Source organism: Aulonocara stuartgranti, assembly GCF_965226115.1.
Source record: "Aulonocara stuartgranti genome assembly, chromosome: 22".
Lineage (NCBI taxonomy): Eukaryota > Metazoa > Chordata > Actinopteri > Cichliformes > Cichlidae > Aulonocara > Aulonocara stuartgranti.
The window spans coordinates 11,198,770-11,213,849 of record NC_138957.1 but is presented as its reverse complement, the minus strand read 5'-3'; the positions used below and the strand labels follow the sequence as shown (position 1 = coordinate 11,213,849).

General features: G+C 39.8%; 1 protein-coding gene across 4 annotated transcripts in view; it reads left to right on the top strand.

The window, feature by feature from the left end:
* Window positions 1–15,080, top strand: part of LOC309698717 (receptor-type tyrosine-protein phosphatase U-like) — a 263,712-nt gene that overhangs the window by 145,778 nt on the left and 102,854 nt on the right. For all 4 annotated transcript variants that reach the window (XM_082521358.1, XM_082521357.1, XM_082521360.1 and 1 more), the window contains exons 4-6: window positions 3,034–3,115; window positions 9,272–9,387; window positions 14,770–14,941. In XM_082521358.1, the coding sequence (XP_082377484.1) occupies window positions 3,034–3,115; window positions 9,272–9,387; window positions 14,770–14,941 (370 nt within the window). The remainder of the gene's footprint in view (window positions 1–3,033; window positions 3,116–9,271; window positions 9,388–14,769; window positions 14,942–15,080) is intronic.

Below are 15,080 nucleotides of genomic sequence, written 5' to 3'. Positions count from 1 at the left end.
GAAGGCCTAATGGGACGTTGTATGGATTTTGTTAGTCTACTATCAATGTGTTATTTGTTAGTCTGCTATCAATTCTCTAGCATTGAATTTTATGAGCCAAACACGATGCCACAGGAGGTGCATATTAAAATTCTTGCATGATTTTTTACCTCAAATGTAACTGCCCTTGTGCAGCACTGTTCTCAACTGTCTCCACTGGCTTGTAGCTGAGCTTGCTTTCTGATTTGGATGTGCTTCTCATGTCATTTCCTTTGGTTGCTGACAATGACACAGGGCTCCTTCCTGAGAGATGGCACCCTGCTGCTTGCAGTGCACCAAACCTTTATTCACACATCACAGGTGTGTTTGCAGCGTTAGTTTTTGGTTGTTTTGTGTTTTTTGGGGGGGTGGGGGTGGGTGGCCATGGCCTGTTTTTGTCATAACAAAGACGACAGAAACGAAGCTGAGAGAAGGCTGGAGAATGACCTTGAATTTGAGATTTTCAGTTGGACAAATCCATCTTTTATACTGCTTGTTGAAATAGATTTTGCTTTGTGCATACATATATGAGTATTATATGTTTTCTCTCTATGCATTGTTTCTGTCTTTTAATACAGCTTACATAGAGTAGCTTATACATAATATTTGCAATCGTATATAAAACCCGATGCAATGCATCGCAGGTCTAAATTAGATAGATAGATAGATAGATAGATAGATAGATAGATAGATAGATAGATAGATAGATTTGGCAATGGCACAAATTTTGATTTTCATACAGTCTGCTTCAGTTTTGATATATTTTATTTTATTTTTTTTAACATGTTTGTTTATAGCTTTGATAGTGGCGCCAAGCTTCTGGCCACCTGTAGTGTTTCTCTGTCAGTCCTTATCATTGGTATTATTATATTATTTGTAAATAGTGCAAGGGGATTCTACTGTAACGTTTGTATAATGACTTGTGTGAATATGCATAGCTACTGTATGCCAACATTATTCCTCAGCGTCTGACACAGTCATAGCGAAACACACTCGTCTATAAGTGAGGGCAGATGTGGAGGGGCTTAATGATGGCTCAAAGCATGGGGCTGAGTGAATCGATGGTGGTGGGTGTGTTGACGCGTGATGAATTGTAGAGTTAATCGGTCAGACGTCTCTAATGGCCTGACATAGGAATGAAAAATAAAAATAAATTAGTGGAAAGAAAGCCTTAGTCTGTATCCATCTGCCAAAGCCTTTTGTGCTATTGATTTGCCTCAGGCACTTAAAGCCTGATGTATTGTCAACATTGCACTCTATTGCCTGTCTAAGTACACGGTCACAGTCTGACTTCCACCGGACTTTAGCATAGACAACTAGCAGTATTAAGTGTGGGTGAATGTCTGAATCAGGGCACAGCTACATCTTTCATCTTACCAGGTGTTAATGCACTCAGTCCCCAAGTTCAGAGTTTGTCATACTGTAGTACAAAGTGAAGAGTTGCTTGCGGCGGGAATGATTTGTGATCTGTTGACTGTAATTACTACTCGGAAACGTAGAATGACTTTGTTGCATGCTGGGAGGCCTGCACGTTCACTCCGAGTCGCTGCGTGTGGCTGGCTCATTTAGATGACTGACTGAATATTTAGGCTGTGTTTAAGAACTCCTGCAGATGATTTAATAAAAGGGCCAACGGGGAACGGAAAGAGATCTTTAGTCATATAAGGATTCATGGGGGGTTTTGTCTACATTTATAACATATCAAATTGTACAGCACCTGAACCTTGAACGTTTGGGCTTAGTAGATCACAAATTGCTGTGTCGTCTTAACAGTAATCAAGTAAATGTACCTGCTCACCAGTATATGACAACAGAGGAGACATGGTGATGCATTTTGCTAAACAAAAGTGTTTTGACGTCTGTCATTTAGATTTTAAGGCAGCAAGATTGCGTTAACTTTGCATTTATGGTGGAATGTTTGTAGGTACATGTACATGAGCAGTTCCTACTTCTGGCATTACTATTATTCAGAATGACAGCTATTAGTGGCTAAGTCCCCCCCTCCACCTGTTCTGTAGTGCTGGCTACCTTTTGTTTGTGACAGAGAAATCCTAACTCAGAGATCCACTTGTTGCTTTTCAGGATTTTCAACGTCATTTACCTTTTTTGTTTGTTGTTTTTTATCTGGAGGCACGTGCTTTGGCAGTTTCCAACAACAGGAGCATGTTCCAAAGCTCTGTCCAAGACAGCAGATTAATAAAATGGGCACTGGAGATGCAGCATTTGTGTGTTTATTGTAAACCATTATATCCCCATGACTTCACCACCACCGGGTGCCAGAACCACTCTGCTGGACAAGCTACTATATGATGACACCATGCAACATGTTCTATAAAGATAGTAGCATACATTATAAGTGACAACATGCATGTTTATGTTTAAAAAAATCAAGTGGCTACCAGTAGCAGTGCTCTGCATTGTACATTAGGCATATATACATACATTTCATTCAATTTAATTAATTTTTATTTATACAGCGCCAAATCACAACAACAGTCGCCTCAAGGTGCTTCACATTGTAAGGTAGACCCTACATAATACTTTTAGGCATAGATATTGTATCTCTGCAAAAAGCTGTTTTGTAGCTGCCTTACATTCAGAAGTGTTTAGGTCTCAAATGGATATCTTTGCCGCTTGTTTGACCTTTTAATACAAAAAGAGGCTCTAGAGGGCTCTGGCGTCTTTATTCTGAAGGGCTTACACTAAAGCCTGACATTTCCCTGTTGGTGTTTTAAAGAGATGAAAAGGTTCTGCTAATAACTAATGCTAATTTAGCTGTGATTAAATTGCTGCTTTTGAAAAATACCACACAACGGATATGAAACATTCTTGATTATGGTGTAATGCCAGGGTAAAACTTTACAATTAAGATTCCCCTTTAAATTTGTAGTAAGTGAAACAAAACATGTGAATTTTCTGTTCTTGCCAGGCGTTTAGATATTAATTTTACCCAATCTATTTGCCATTCAGCATGCAGCGGGGTGTAGTCATTTACTTTACCCTTTGTCTTCACAGGTCATCTTTGAAGCGACTGTTTCTGAAGAGCGGCAGGGTTATATTGCCTTGGACGACATAGTGCTGCTCAATTACCCCTGTTGTAAGTACCCACTTCTCTACAACTCATAATAATGGTGGTCCAGGCCACAGAACTCAACAGCTTCTGAAAAGTGATTGAAGACTATGAAACCATTCTGGTGACAGGGGGGCAACCGCGGCACACATACCTGGTACATGCCCAAATGTCAGACCCACAATAACACAGCGGGAGGTGTCCCTTTTGTCCTGGAAGAACAGCCGACCTTTTCCACTGATCGCTATGCTCCCAGCCGGGTGCTTTTAAAGCTAATGTGATGTTACAGGCAGGAAAAGGACAGCTAGTGTTTGTACTTTGATCCTCTCTGGGAGATGTTTTTTCTTTGGCATCACTGGGATATCGGGAGGCTGGTGGTTTACGGGTGTTATTGAAAATTCTGTTATGTTCTGTTAAATTACTATTACACTCCCTGACTGTGTTTTAGTGTGTACAGTAGTTGATGTTGGATCCATCATATGAGACCTTTTTCTTCACAGCTGTGCCATTACCAAGATGATTAGCTCTATTGGGCATCATAGACAAAAGCTTAATGTGAACTGAGTGGTCTGCCTGGAAGCAGAGGTCATTGCAAAAGCTTCAATAAGGCATGCTGACTTCCAGAACAGATAACGTGGAGCCAAAACAGCAAGTACTGAGAATCAACTGATAATGGGCTCGGTGTTAGTGTTTTATTAAATAATTGTTTCAGTCATTTAAATGCTGTAATTTCGACCAATTATTATTGGCCAGTTGTGATATGATGCAGAGTGTTAGATTACATAATTACTCTGTAATAAGCCATTTCTGCACTGGGTGTTGGTATATCTTTAAACTAAATCAAGCATATATAAATATTATATGACTAATTGTTGGCAGTTAAGTGCGCTTATTCTTCAACTTATTCAGTTACAGTAGCTTTTCAGTGAATGAAAATATAAAACTAGTGCTAAATTTTAAAGCATAATTGTTTTGTATTTCACTAATATCTCATTTACTGCCATCAAACTCCATTCTTTTGATGAGACTGTAGTTGGCTACTTGTCTACCAGTAACCCTGTTCAGAGAAGCAAAAAGACAAAGCCCTTAATGATATTACCAGATGCGCTGTAATGTGTTGTATTCTAGATCAGCGGTCCCCAACCCCCGGGCCTCGGACCGGTGTCCGTGAGTCGTTTGGTACCGGCCGCGAGAGTTGAGGCTCAGGTGTGAAATGTATAGTTTTCAGGGTTTTTATCGGTTTTCAGCGTTATTTTGTTATCGTTTTTATCGTTTACTCGGTTTTCCTGGGTCTTTTCACGTGTGTTATGAATAAATTTTCTTTTTTTCGGTACCGGTACTGGTTATATTTTGTTGTATTTATCCGCGACACCTTAAAGGCCGTGAAAATATTGCCGGGCATAAACCAGTCCGTGGCGCATATAAGGTTGGGGACCGCTGTTCTAGACTGTTTCACTGCCCCCTTGTGGTCAAAAATCTCTTCATGCGGCTTTAAATAGAATAGTCAAGTCATGCTTGAACGACCCCGAAATACCGCCATTCGTACTGTTCAGAAACCAAGTACTTCTGTATTCCAATCTTTATAACTAACATCCAGTCTGGCTTTCAGTAAGAAGGGAGCGAGAATGGAAATATTGTTTTTAGCTGCTTAAATGTGGGAAAATGCTAATGAATGATAATGTGGAGTATTTATGAGCTCATGAAATTCAGATCTCGTTTTCTAGGGCTACTGGCACTGCTAAAAATCAGCGAGGCCACATTATATAATTCATTGAATCCACACTGGGAAACCGACAGAGGAGCTAAAACCCTTTCTTAAACCAGCATGCAGATTCTTTTTTTTTTCCAAATCGAAGCTCTGCTCAGACTTTAGCACTTGCCCTCTGTGACCCTGTCCTGAGAGGAGTAGGATACTTGTCCATGGTGATTAGTGATGGAGTGGTGGTAGGTGCCTTTGCCAAGGCCCCTCAATATGTGAGCCGGGCTGAGTTTAGCCTTCGTGCAGATGGTGGCGTTTGGATCCTCAACATGCCTCTAAGCTCACATTAGGGGACAATGTCCCTGCAAGGCACTGCAACATATTATATGTGCAGCATAAACACATGAATCATGAAGCACATGATTCATGCGTTTCATCTGTGCTCAACCAAGCATATCCACACACACACACATAAATCTAGAACAGAAAAACGCATACACGTGCAGAGTTTTGCACTTGGTGTATAGCTGCAACAGCAAATGCACACACACACACTCAAACAAAGATGTAAGTAAACATTAGTAAGGCAGTGCAAATTTCCCTGCAGGCAACAAGAATAATAGTATGCCCCTTTAGGAAAGCTTCAGCTCAAAAGCAACCGCTACTCAGTTTACCCACTCATTTGACATTTGTCTTGTTTTCCCCTGGAGTCCGTGCCTTTATTCTAAACACGTGTTTCAGTCAAACCAATCTCTCCTGCATCATGGAGGCAGAGGCAGCATCACTAATTTAAAAAGCCAGCATTTCAGACAGACAGAATACATTTGAGACTCAATTTACCTTGGCTCTTTTTATGTTTAACACTATTAATTAAGGCTCACCAAGTCACATATCCAACCTACTAGGCTTTTAGATTTAAATTTAATTTTCTCTGTCACTATTAATGCAACTGCCTCATCCTCAAATGACTCCTTCTATAATTGGCCCTGAGACTGTTAGTCTTTTAGAGAAGACTTTAAAGTTGGCTTGTTTTCTCCATACAAAATACTCAGGGTGGCACAACAACAAAAGTCCATTGGGTATCCATTCTGTTAATTTTTCATTCTTTTAATGCCACATTAGCCATCTTCCCAATTTATCACTTATGGTGTGAAATGAGCTAGTTGTGGTTTGAGATATGCACCTGAAATTACTTACTGTTACTATGCTGATTGAATGGACGGAGCACCAAAAGGCCCAGAGAAGGAAAGAGAAACATGAGCAAAAAGGTAAAATTTTCGATGCAGTTTCTATCATCCCATTCTCTGCAGATGTTGCTGTTAGTTGCCGTGGAAACCAGGCATGAAAGTGTCTGAATTACATTTTGCCCATCACATTGGTTAGCCAGTAGAAATAATTCCCACAGTACATATCCTGCTAACGCCACAGAAGGAATCTCTCAGTATGCTCTGTGTCTTATATAATGTAGGTTATTATTTTCTCATTATATTCAGAATGTTGTTCATTAGTGTTGTTTTAAGGGGGTAGCTATGTTACCCATTCTCATTGTTTAAAGAGTGTTTGGAAGCGTGAAAACCTAAATGAATGCTTGCTCAGGCCAAAATTAGTCTAGAAATGTTTCCAGCACTCTATTCTAACAGCCTGCAGAAACAAGCAAAGAGAAATTAGATTGGCTGTTGGGTGGGTCTGTGATATATTGCGTATTTTTAATAGTATTTTTAAGATACTATATTGTATTTCCTGTAATGGAAATGCACCAATCTATGCAAATGTTGAAATATGCCACTGTTCAGCATCTTTGCGGCTAAGATCAACTCATGTATGGCTCAGTACATGAGCGGGGCGCAGAAAGAGCAGGAATACCAGAGGAGCGAAACACCAGCCAGTAGACAGTGCAGTCGCCCAAGACTGCAAGAGCAGACTGACTAACCTGTGCACCGCCTGGATTGACTACAACAGCGGTTCCCAAACTTTTTTTGCTAGGCCCCCCTTTGTTTTACAAGAAAAATGTTTGCGCAAACACATCCTCCAACCACACACACCCATATTTTGCTCCATTGCAATTTATTTCACACCTCAAACATTTAGTAAACAATAAGCAAATACAAGCAATCTCAAATAAATTACAGGTAGTAAGAAAATAAACTACTAACTCTTTTACGCTACGTCCACACCTGTAGGATACTGTTTGTCTGTGATTTGAACAGCCCAGTATGTGCTCCCAACAAAGGGAAAGCCAATTACAGTATGCAGGGGAGACCTACCTCTGCACTTGTGCAGGTGAAACCAAAGGGAAGACTTGCTTCACCATATTTTCTAGTCTTTGGCTTAGAATGAAGTTGGTTTGGAAACATATTCAGCGATGCTTCATCTCCTGCTTTGCGTTTGTGTGGGAGCCCTGTGCTAGCAGTGTCCAAGCATTGTTTTTTTGGTTTTTTTTCCCTTTTCATACTGCGCCCCCCCTGCAATGGCTCTGCGCCCCCCCTAGGGGAAGGTCTGGACAACAAGAAGGCCTATGACTCGATGCCCCACACGTGGATCCTCTAATGCCTGGAACTATATGAGATCAACAGATGTCATTCTATAGATGGCATCAAGCTGTATGCCAAGAGTGAATGGGACATTGATTCACTGATCCACAGCACCAGGATATACAGCAAGGACATAGGAATGTGATTCGGACTGAAGAAGTGTCGGCTGGTAACAAAGAGAGGGAAAGTAGTCAGAACTGACGGGATCGAACCAGAAGGCAACATTACAGACACTGAGGACAGCTACAAGTAGCTGGGGAATCCCATAGGCAAATGGGAACCACGAAGAGGCCGGGAACCATTGGAACCACAAACAGTTGTTGTAGTTATATTAAATTCAGTTAACAAGAGGCTCTTTTAATTCATTAATGATCATTTAGACACTTTTACTTCATGATTACGCTCAGCTTTGGTCCAAAATTATCAACATACTGCATCAAATGAGGTGATGGACCTCACTATTCACCATTATGAAGTCAAATTGGTCAAATACTTTTTAAAAAAAAAATCAGCAATCAGTAACACACAGCATTTCAAACTTGAGCCTTCAAAATGATCCAGGAGTAGCAGAACTCTTGTGTTAAACAGTGTTTAGTTAAGTTAGGTTTATCTAATAAACTATAACTCACCTGTTGCATTAATCTAATGTGTAGAGCATATTAGAAAGTCACCAAAACAAAGAAATGTTACATCAGTGCCTGTTTCCTTTCTCTACCACTACTAAGCTATTGCAGAAAGAGTTTAAAGTCAGTTTTAAAAATTATATATTTCCCATAAATATATTTCCTGAAATAAAAAAACATCAAATGTTTAAACTGAAACATTTTTAATAAAATGCCTATTTTGATTGTGCATCAATATTTATTCTTTTCTTTATTTATTCATCAGGATTTGAACTTGCAGTTGTCAACAAAGTGTCAACAGATGGAAATATTGATAAAAAACAATTCAGTTATCATTTTTGAATTAATTTTTATGAGAAAGATTGCGGTGAACCTCTGTTACAGAAACACCAAATGCATTTTCTTTCATAAATATACAAGGTAGCTTAAAGAAAGGACCTGAAAATGTGGTTCAAAATAGCAGAAGGCAGTATAGATGTATTAGCAATATGCAGATGCAGTGTTCCACACATGACAGTGAACGGACATACTTGTGTTTTATATACTGGCAGAGAGTACTGTGACTGACCGTAGGTGTACAGCACAATGCAGACGCTTTTCAAACTGCCTCTTATGAATTCCTTCATGTAACCATGTAAACAGCAGCAGGTAAGAAAAGCCTTGTTTTTGAAATTTGGCTTTACTGTTTTGCATTTTACTTTATTCCATTGAATATTATTAGGTTATTACTACCATTATTCTTAATTTGGCGTTAAAAAGAGCAGTTGAAGTTAAGGAAGTAGCAAAAACATTTGATCTCGCAGAAATACAGCTTTCCAAAAATGGTTTGCCTTCAGTCTTAGCTGCATCCTTTATGCTCTCAAATGCTGACATGGTGGCAATGGCAGTCCATAAAAGTAAAGCCCATCATTTTGTTTTTTTCTAAAACCCAATGGTACAAAAGCATTTTTCATATTTTTCCAGGGACACATGGATCGTTTTCTTTCACCTATTTCATGTTTTTGCCACATAACTGCCATGTCACAGCTGTGATGTCCATTCCAAACGGATCAACGGAGCTTTTGTTGTTTTTGTGGTTAAATATTTTTGAAAAGTGCTTTGGACAATGCTCATGTGAACCATTTATAGTTGTTTAGAAAAGTGAACAGAAGCCAGCAGTGATGTTTGTGAGCCTCTATCTATATCTAGGTGTATATTTAATGTACAGGCTCTAAATAAATTGCACTTAGCATCTGTGTTTTCAGTATATTTAGACAGCAAAGCTCAGCTCCAGATGTGGCACTTTCATCACTGTGTATCTCTGTGTGTGTGTTTTGTCCTCCTACCACAGACAAGGTGGCTCATTTCTCTCGGCTGGGTGACGTGGAGGTGAATGCCGGGCAGAATGCCTCGTTCCAGTGTGTCGCCACGGGAAAAGTTTCTGAGGCTGAGCCCTTCCTGCTGGAGGTGAGACCGAGGGATTGTGCACATTAGCGTGTTTGTGTTTTCTTTGTATTAATTATCTTCGCTCGCAAACATCATCATAGCTACATGCGGCTGTCCTCTTGTTTGATGGCAGATACTCCCTTCACCCTGGACAAAAAGGCTAAAATGACCAAAGAAAAAGTGGGAAACAGTTAAACATGAGAGGATTTTGGACAAAGTTTGTGTTTTTTCCATTGTTTAAGCACTGCTTCCAGCCAAGAGTGATACCATATATGCCCCATAGCTGCAGAAAAGGCTAACATTGTTATCTTTTTACAAAAAACAGCTGAACATGAGAGGTTTTTGGACAAAGTTTGTGTTCTCCATCCTTTAAGCACCGGTTTGAGCACCGTTTCAAAAGTACCGATTTGGCACCGGTATCGGATAAAACCTAAACGATACCCATCCCTAGTCAAGGCCACAGCTAAGCTTCTACATAACACCTAAAATGAGGCCCACCTCCTCCTGAAATTCTGATACATAATTTTCTCCAATTAAATCTACACTTTTTATTGAATAGTTGTTTTTCTTTAACAAAAACTAGAGAGTATCTAGATTTAAGATATATGATATAAGTAGGGTTGTCTTTTTAAATGAATTGTGATGATGTATGAAAATTTCACAAATGTTGTTGTGATTTAATGTAAATCTATGTGTTACCGAAAAGTCTCGATGCCCTAGCTGCAAGCAGGGACAAAACAGTGGTATCTGTGATTATCCTTCATTATTCCAGTTGTGCATTGGCATTTATATTAGTTCAGTCCACCAGAGCACAAAACCTTGAAAGAAGTGAATGAGATTTTTTCCGATTGGGTTGATGTGGAGTTTTGAAACGCACCATTAAACATTTGCTCACAGTGAATTTAGGGATACTGAGGACTGCAGTGCAGTGTAGACTGTATCATTGTTCCTTTTCAATATGGTGATTGTTTCAGATTTAGAGATTTGTTTGTGATTTGGCTTTCAAACATAGCAGAATACAAACCAGAGCCTAAAAAAATGTCAATTAATTCTCCCAAATGCAGCAATTTTCCTCATTCCAGATCTTCTTCTTGTGCATCTCTTGGTTTCTTAATGCTGCTGGTGCTTTTAGATTGCTCCATGAAAGTCACGCTCTGACCTTGCACTGTGCACGGTGCAGTGGACTTAAAACTTGCTTGAAGCACAGAAATCAGTGTCTCTTTCAAACTGCTCCAATTGCCAGATTGTCAATCTGATTTTCATTGTGTGATCGTGTGCCAGCATACAACACACTGAAAACACACCAGCACAATCTGTGGGACTTCCAATGAGAAATCTAATAATAGAACCTGCAAAGAAACAGATGTAAGGATGCACAAGGAGATGACTTTAAAGGGGAAATTAGTCTAGGTCAGGGATAGTTTGGGACTTTTAAGGGAAAATTATTTTTATTTACACACCATACTAGCTTTTCAAGTGGACAGGGGCTTTGTATCATGAGATTGACATATTGGGTATTTAATCACCACTTATTGTGTTCCAATGGCGGGCCTATTTTCAGATTGACACAACACAGCTTAACAAACACAACCACATTTTCACCCTTAGCTGAAGAACATCAAACATCATTTCTAATCAGAAGCAATAGCAATCCTGGATTTTCAATTAAAGTCTGGATGTGGTAGAGGGGTGTTGAACTTGAATGACTTAAGTATCCACAAGGTTTTAAACATTTAAAACCTGTTGTGTTACATCACAGCAGGTGACTGAGATGAACTGTGTCCAACTTTCTCTAATGACGTGAAAATGCAACTTATACAGTTAGCACGGTGTGTTGGGTTCTCACCAGGTACTCTGGCTTCCTCCCACAGTCTAAAGACATGTAGTTAGTGGGGATAGGTTAATTGGAAAGTCTAAATTGTCCAAAAGTGTGAATCGTTTTCTGTGTCTGTGTGTTAGCCCTGTGACAGACTGGCGACCTGTCCATGGTGTAGCCTGCCTCTCCCCCTAAGATAGCTGGGATAGGCCCCAGCCTCCCTGCGACCCTGAAAAAGGGATAAACGAATGGATGGAAGTTAAATAAACTTAAACTTAAAGCGTGTGTACCATTTTGACTATCATTGAGCCCCAAAGTACAGATATACAATCTTATGTTTTAGTACTGATACAGCTCAATACTGCTAAGTGGATCAGAGAGATGATCATCATGGAGACTGCTCTTAGTGCTGCAATGATTGAATCCCATGTTTGCAAATTATTTATTGGTGCTTAAAATAAATTTGGAGCGTTTACTGATAATGAATAAATAATAGACTTTTGGCCCCTTTACATGCTATTAGTTTAGCATTTTTTTAAATATAAGATATTGATATCTGTATTAATATTTGATGACTGTGGCCACAGATGTTACTTATATTGCAGATTTTGGACAGATAGTTCTGAACCAGCAGTCTGTCAACACAGTCTATTTAGCCATTTTAATGTCTAATATGAAACAATGGTAATGGATGGGTGGTTATGAAACTGGAATCGGGTATTTTGTAGGGTACAGTACAAATATATATTTCTTTTCTGAAGATACTGCAGAAAAGAAATGCAGTTTTTATTTATTTATTTATTTATTTATTTATTTATTTACTTACTTACTTACTTATTTGTTTATTTATTTATTTCCTTTTTAACCATATCACATCTGTTCGCACAGCCAGTTTTCTTCATCATATCTGTTTACTTCAAACTACAGAAGGGTCTCAAGAGTCTTAACCATCAAACACCACATGCTTGGAAGCCTGTTAAAATCATCACCCTCCAGAGGCTTGATTATTAAGTTTATTGAACTCCCAACAGTATATTCAGTATATGAATTAAGCTCATCACTTCAAAAGACTTCAAACCAAAACCGCTTGAAATTTTAAATAGATTTTTCAAACTTGATTGATCTGACACAACATTAAAAGTACCCCTGCAAAATATGTGGTTAGTCATTTGCATCCTACCAAAACTTCTCTGGCCTGGCGTTGCACGGACTCTGCAGGACTTCTGAAGGTGCCCTTAGTATCTGGCATCAAGAAGTTAGCAGCAGATTTTATAAGAGATGGCGAAGCCACTGTGACGCAAGCGGCCCAGCACCCTGTTGCTAGTTTTTGATTCGTCCACATTTCACTGCCAGCATGTACTTGCCACTGCTGCACCTTACAGGAGCAGACGTGCTCTGACCGAGGCGTCTAGCCATAAGCATATGGCTCTCGTCAAACTTTGTCAGGCTTTTGCACAGAATCCTCCCGTGTCCAAAACTCATTGGCGTCTGAAGTTCTCTTATGCAGTATCCCTGCTTTGGAGCTCTAAGAAAGAAAAATGCTAACAAATGCAAATTTTTTTGCTTTAAAATTTCAAGTCCTCTAACTTCATGGAAGGTCTCTTAATTGTCAATCGCAGAATTACCTGGTGGCAAAGACGTGAAGCCACCTCTTCTGACCTCGTAATTAACTGTGCAGCAGTCGTTAAAGAAAATGGGAGCCATTATCTTTTATGTCAGTAATAGTAGTGCGATTTAGCATTCTTACATAATTCAGAAAGTTTGTGATTCAGAGTTTTTGCCTTTTAATGCTTGTGTTGTGCGCAGAGCCGTTTGACAGTTTGTGCCTCTGCTTTTCTAGCTTTTTGATTGGGATGGCATTTAGTTTACAAAAGCCCCTAAAGTCATTTCTCTCATGCAACTGAAAATAGTTTTCATAGTTTGAATATGAGCTAATATTAGTCTTCATAAATCCATCCTTGAATGCCTCCACTCCTTCTTTTTGGCCTTGAAGCCTGCACATCTAAATGCTTTTGAAATGATAGCAGCAGGGAGAAGACACTTTGCAAATGAGATCTCTGTATACTTGGTGATCCATCCCCTGTGTTTCCACTCAATTTTATTTCACCCCCACCCTCTCTTCTCTGTATCGAAGCCTTTGAAGATCATCGGTGTATGAAAGAGCCATTTTTTTAAATCACTTTCAGACTTTGCAAATTTGTTGACTGAGCTATACACACATGTGAAAATTCAAACAATAGAAGGCTTGTCTTCTGTAATTTGACAAAGTGCTGCAACTTCTCAGCCCATGTCAGCACATGTTACACTCCTCCCTGCTCCTCTCATTTAGTGGAAACAAACCCAAAAACTGGTAACAACAGAGAGTGGAGATATATCATAAGCCATTACCACCTTCTGTTCCTCCATTTGTTGTTCAGGGCCTGTTTGATCGTCAGCACCGAGACTGCTAATTGCTGTTTTCTCTTTGATCTCCCTGCCAATGCAGAGGTCCTCTCTGGACCAATCTGGAGCTGCTCTCCTCCACTCTTTCTTCTGTTTAGCTAGTCCAAACAAATTGTTAGCATAATGTTTCTTAATCCATTTACATCATATTTCCTCTGCTGTCCATGAGCCCAAAAATCGCAGACGGCACTCTCAGATGCTATTTATTTAATATCAACATGTGCCGAATCCAAACCTGAGTTAGTCATTATACAAACTCTTAATTGCATTATGACGCAGGGCTTGCTGCCAGACAGGAAGAATGGCAGCACACTTGGCAAACAGAAGCATTTTTGCTTTAAAAGCCTGCAGGTGGGATTTAAAGTTTACATAAAAAGCAAGCAAACAAACAACAACAAAATAAACTGCATGTATGCTCTACATTAAAAAGTCATGTTAAACTGATGAAAAAGGGTGTTTTTTTTTTTAAACCAAAAAAGTAGGAAACAAATTTAAACAGAGATTACATAAAAGAAGATTGCAGATTTTATTGATACCAAGGCTAAAGTTAAATTGAAGTATAATCTGTAGCTGTAGGCAGTACTCTGGCACTATATATCTAATTTCATATTTTCTAACAGCAATGTATTTTCCCCCCATCCTCCTAAACCAATTCAAACATGCGGATGTCAAACTCACTTACTGGTGAAAAGTGTAAGCAGGCGACAGCTTACATAATAATCTACTTATACTGTGCGAGAGGCTGTATATATTGTATCTCGCACCTGGAACAGCTCATTCCGAGTGCTGGCCTCTGATTTCCTGTTCCACCGCTTAAGCCAATTTCCAGTGTGCCTGGAGCACTGACACATTAGCATGGTAGGAGACGTCAGCTCGAGCCCCGGTGCTGGAAACAACAGCAACCCGGGAGGCCTGTGTCACTGGTCTTGAAAGCGAACAAACGATTGTGACCAGTGACATTTATCACATTTATTATCTTGCCCTCCCATGTGGTTAATTCCAGCCCTGTTTTGTCTTCCTGTCTGCTTCTCAGATGCTTACCTATTTTTAATGACTTGGACAGATGCAGGTAAACACATACGGTTGGGTCGGTGCACTCAATGCTCTCTCTCTCTCTCTCTCTGTGGACCTTTTCTGGTTGTCAGCGGAGAAACGGCGTGCTGCTGGACACGTCCATGCTGACTCGGTTGAGTCACAAGCGGCTGATGGCGACTTTCCAGGTGGAGGCACAGCGTGGAGAGCAGGACCTCTACCGCTGCATCACCCTGTCCCCCAGAGGTGCCGCCGTGTCCAACTTTGGAGAACTAATCGTCAGAGGTAAACTGTAAACATTTTCATGCACAATAATACAGGGAAAACCACAACAACTTGATGACAGTAGAAAGTGATAACTTCCTTTAAACAGGAACAAACCTCCGGCAGAATCAGAATCCAAACACGTTTGATATCCTGTGGC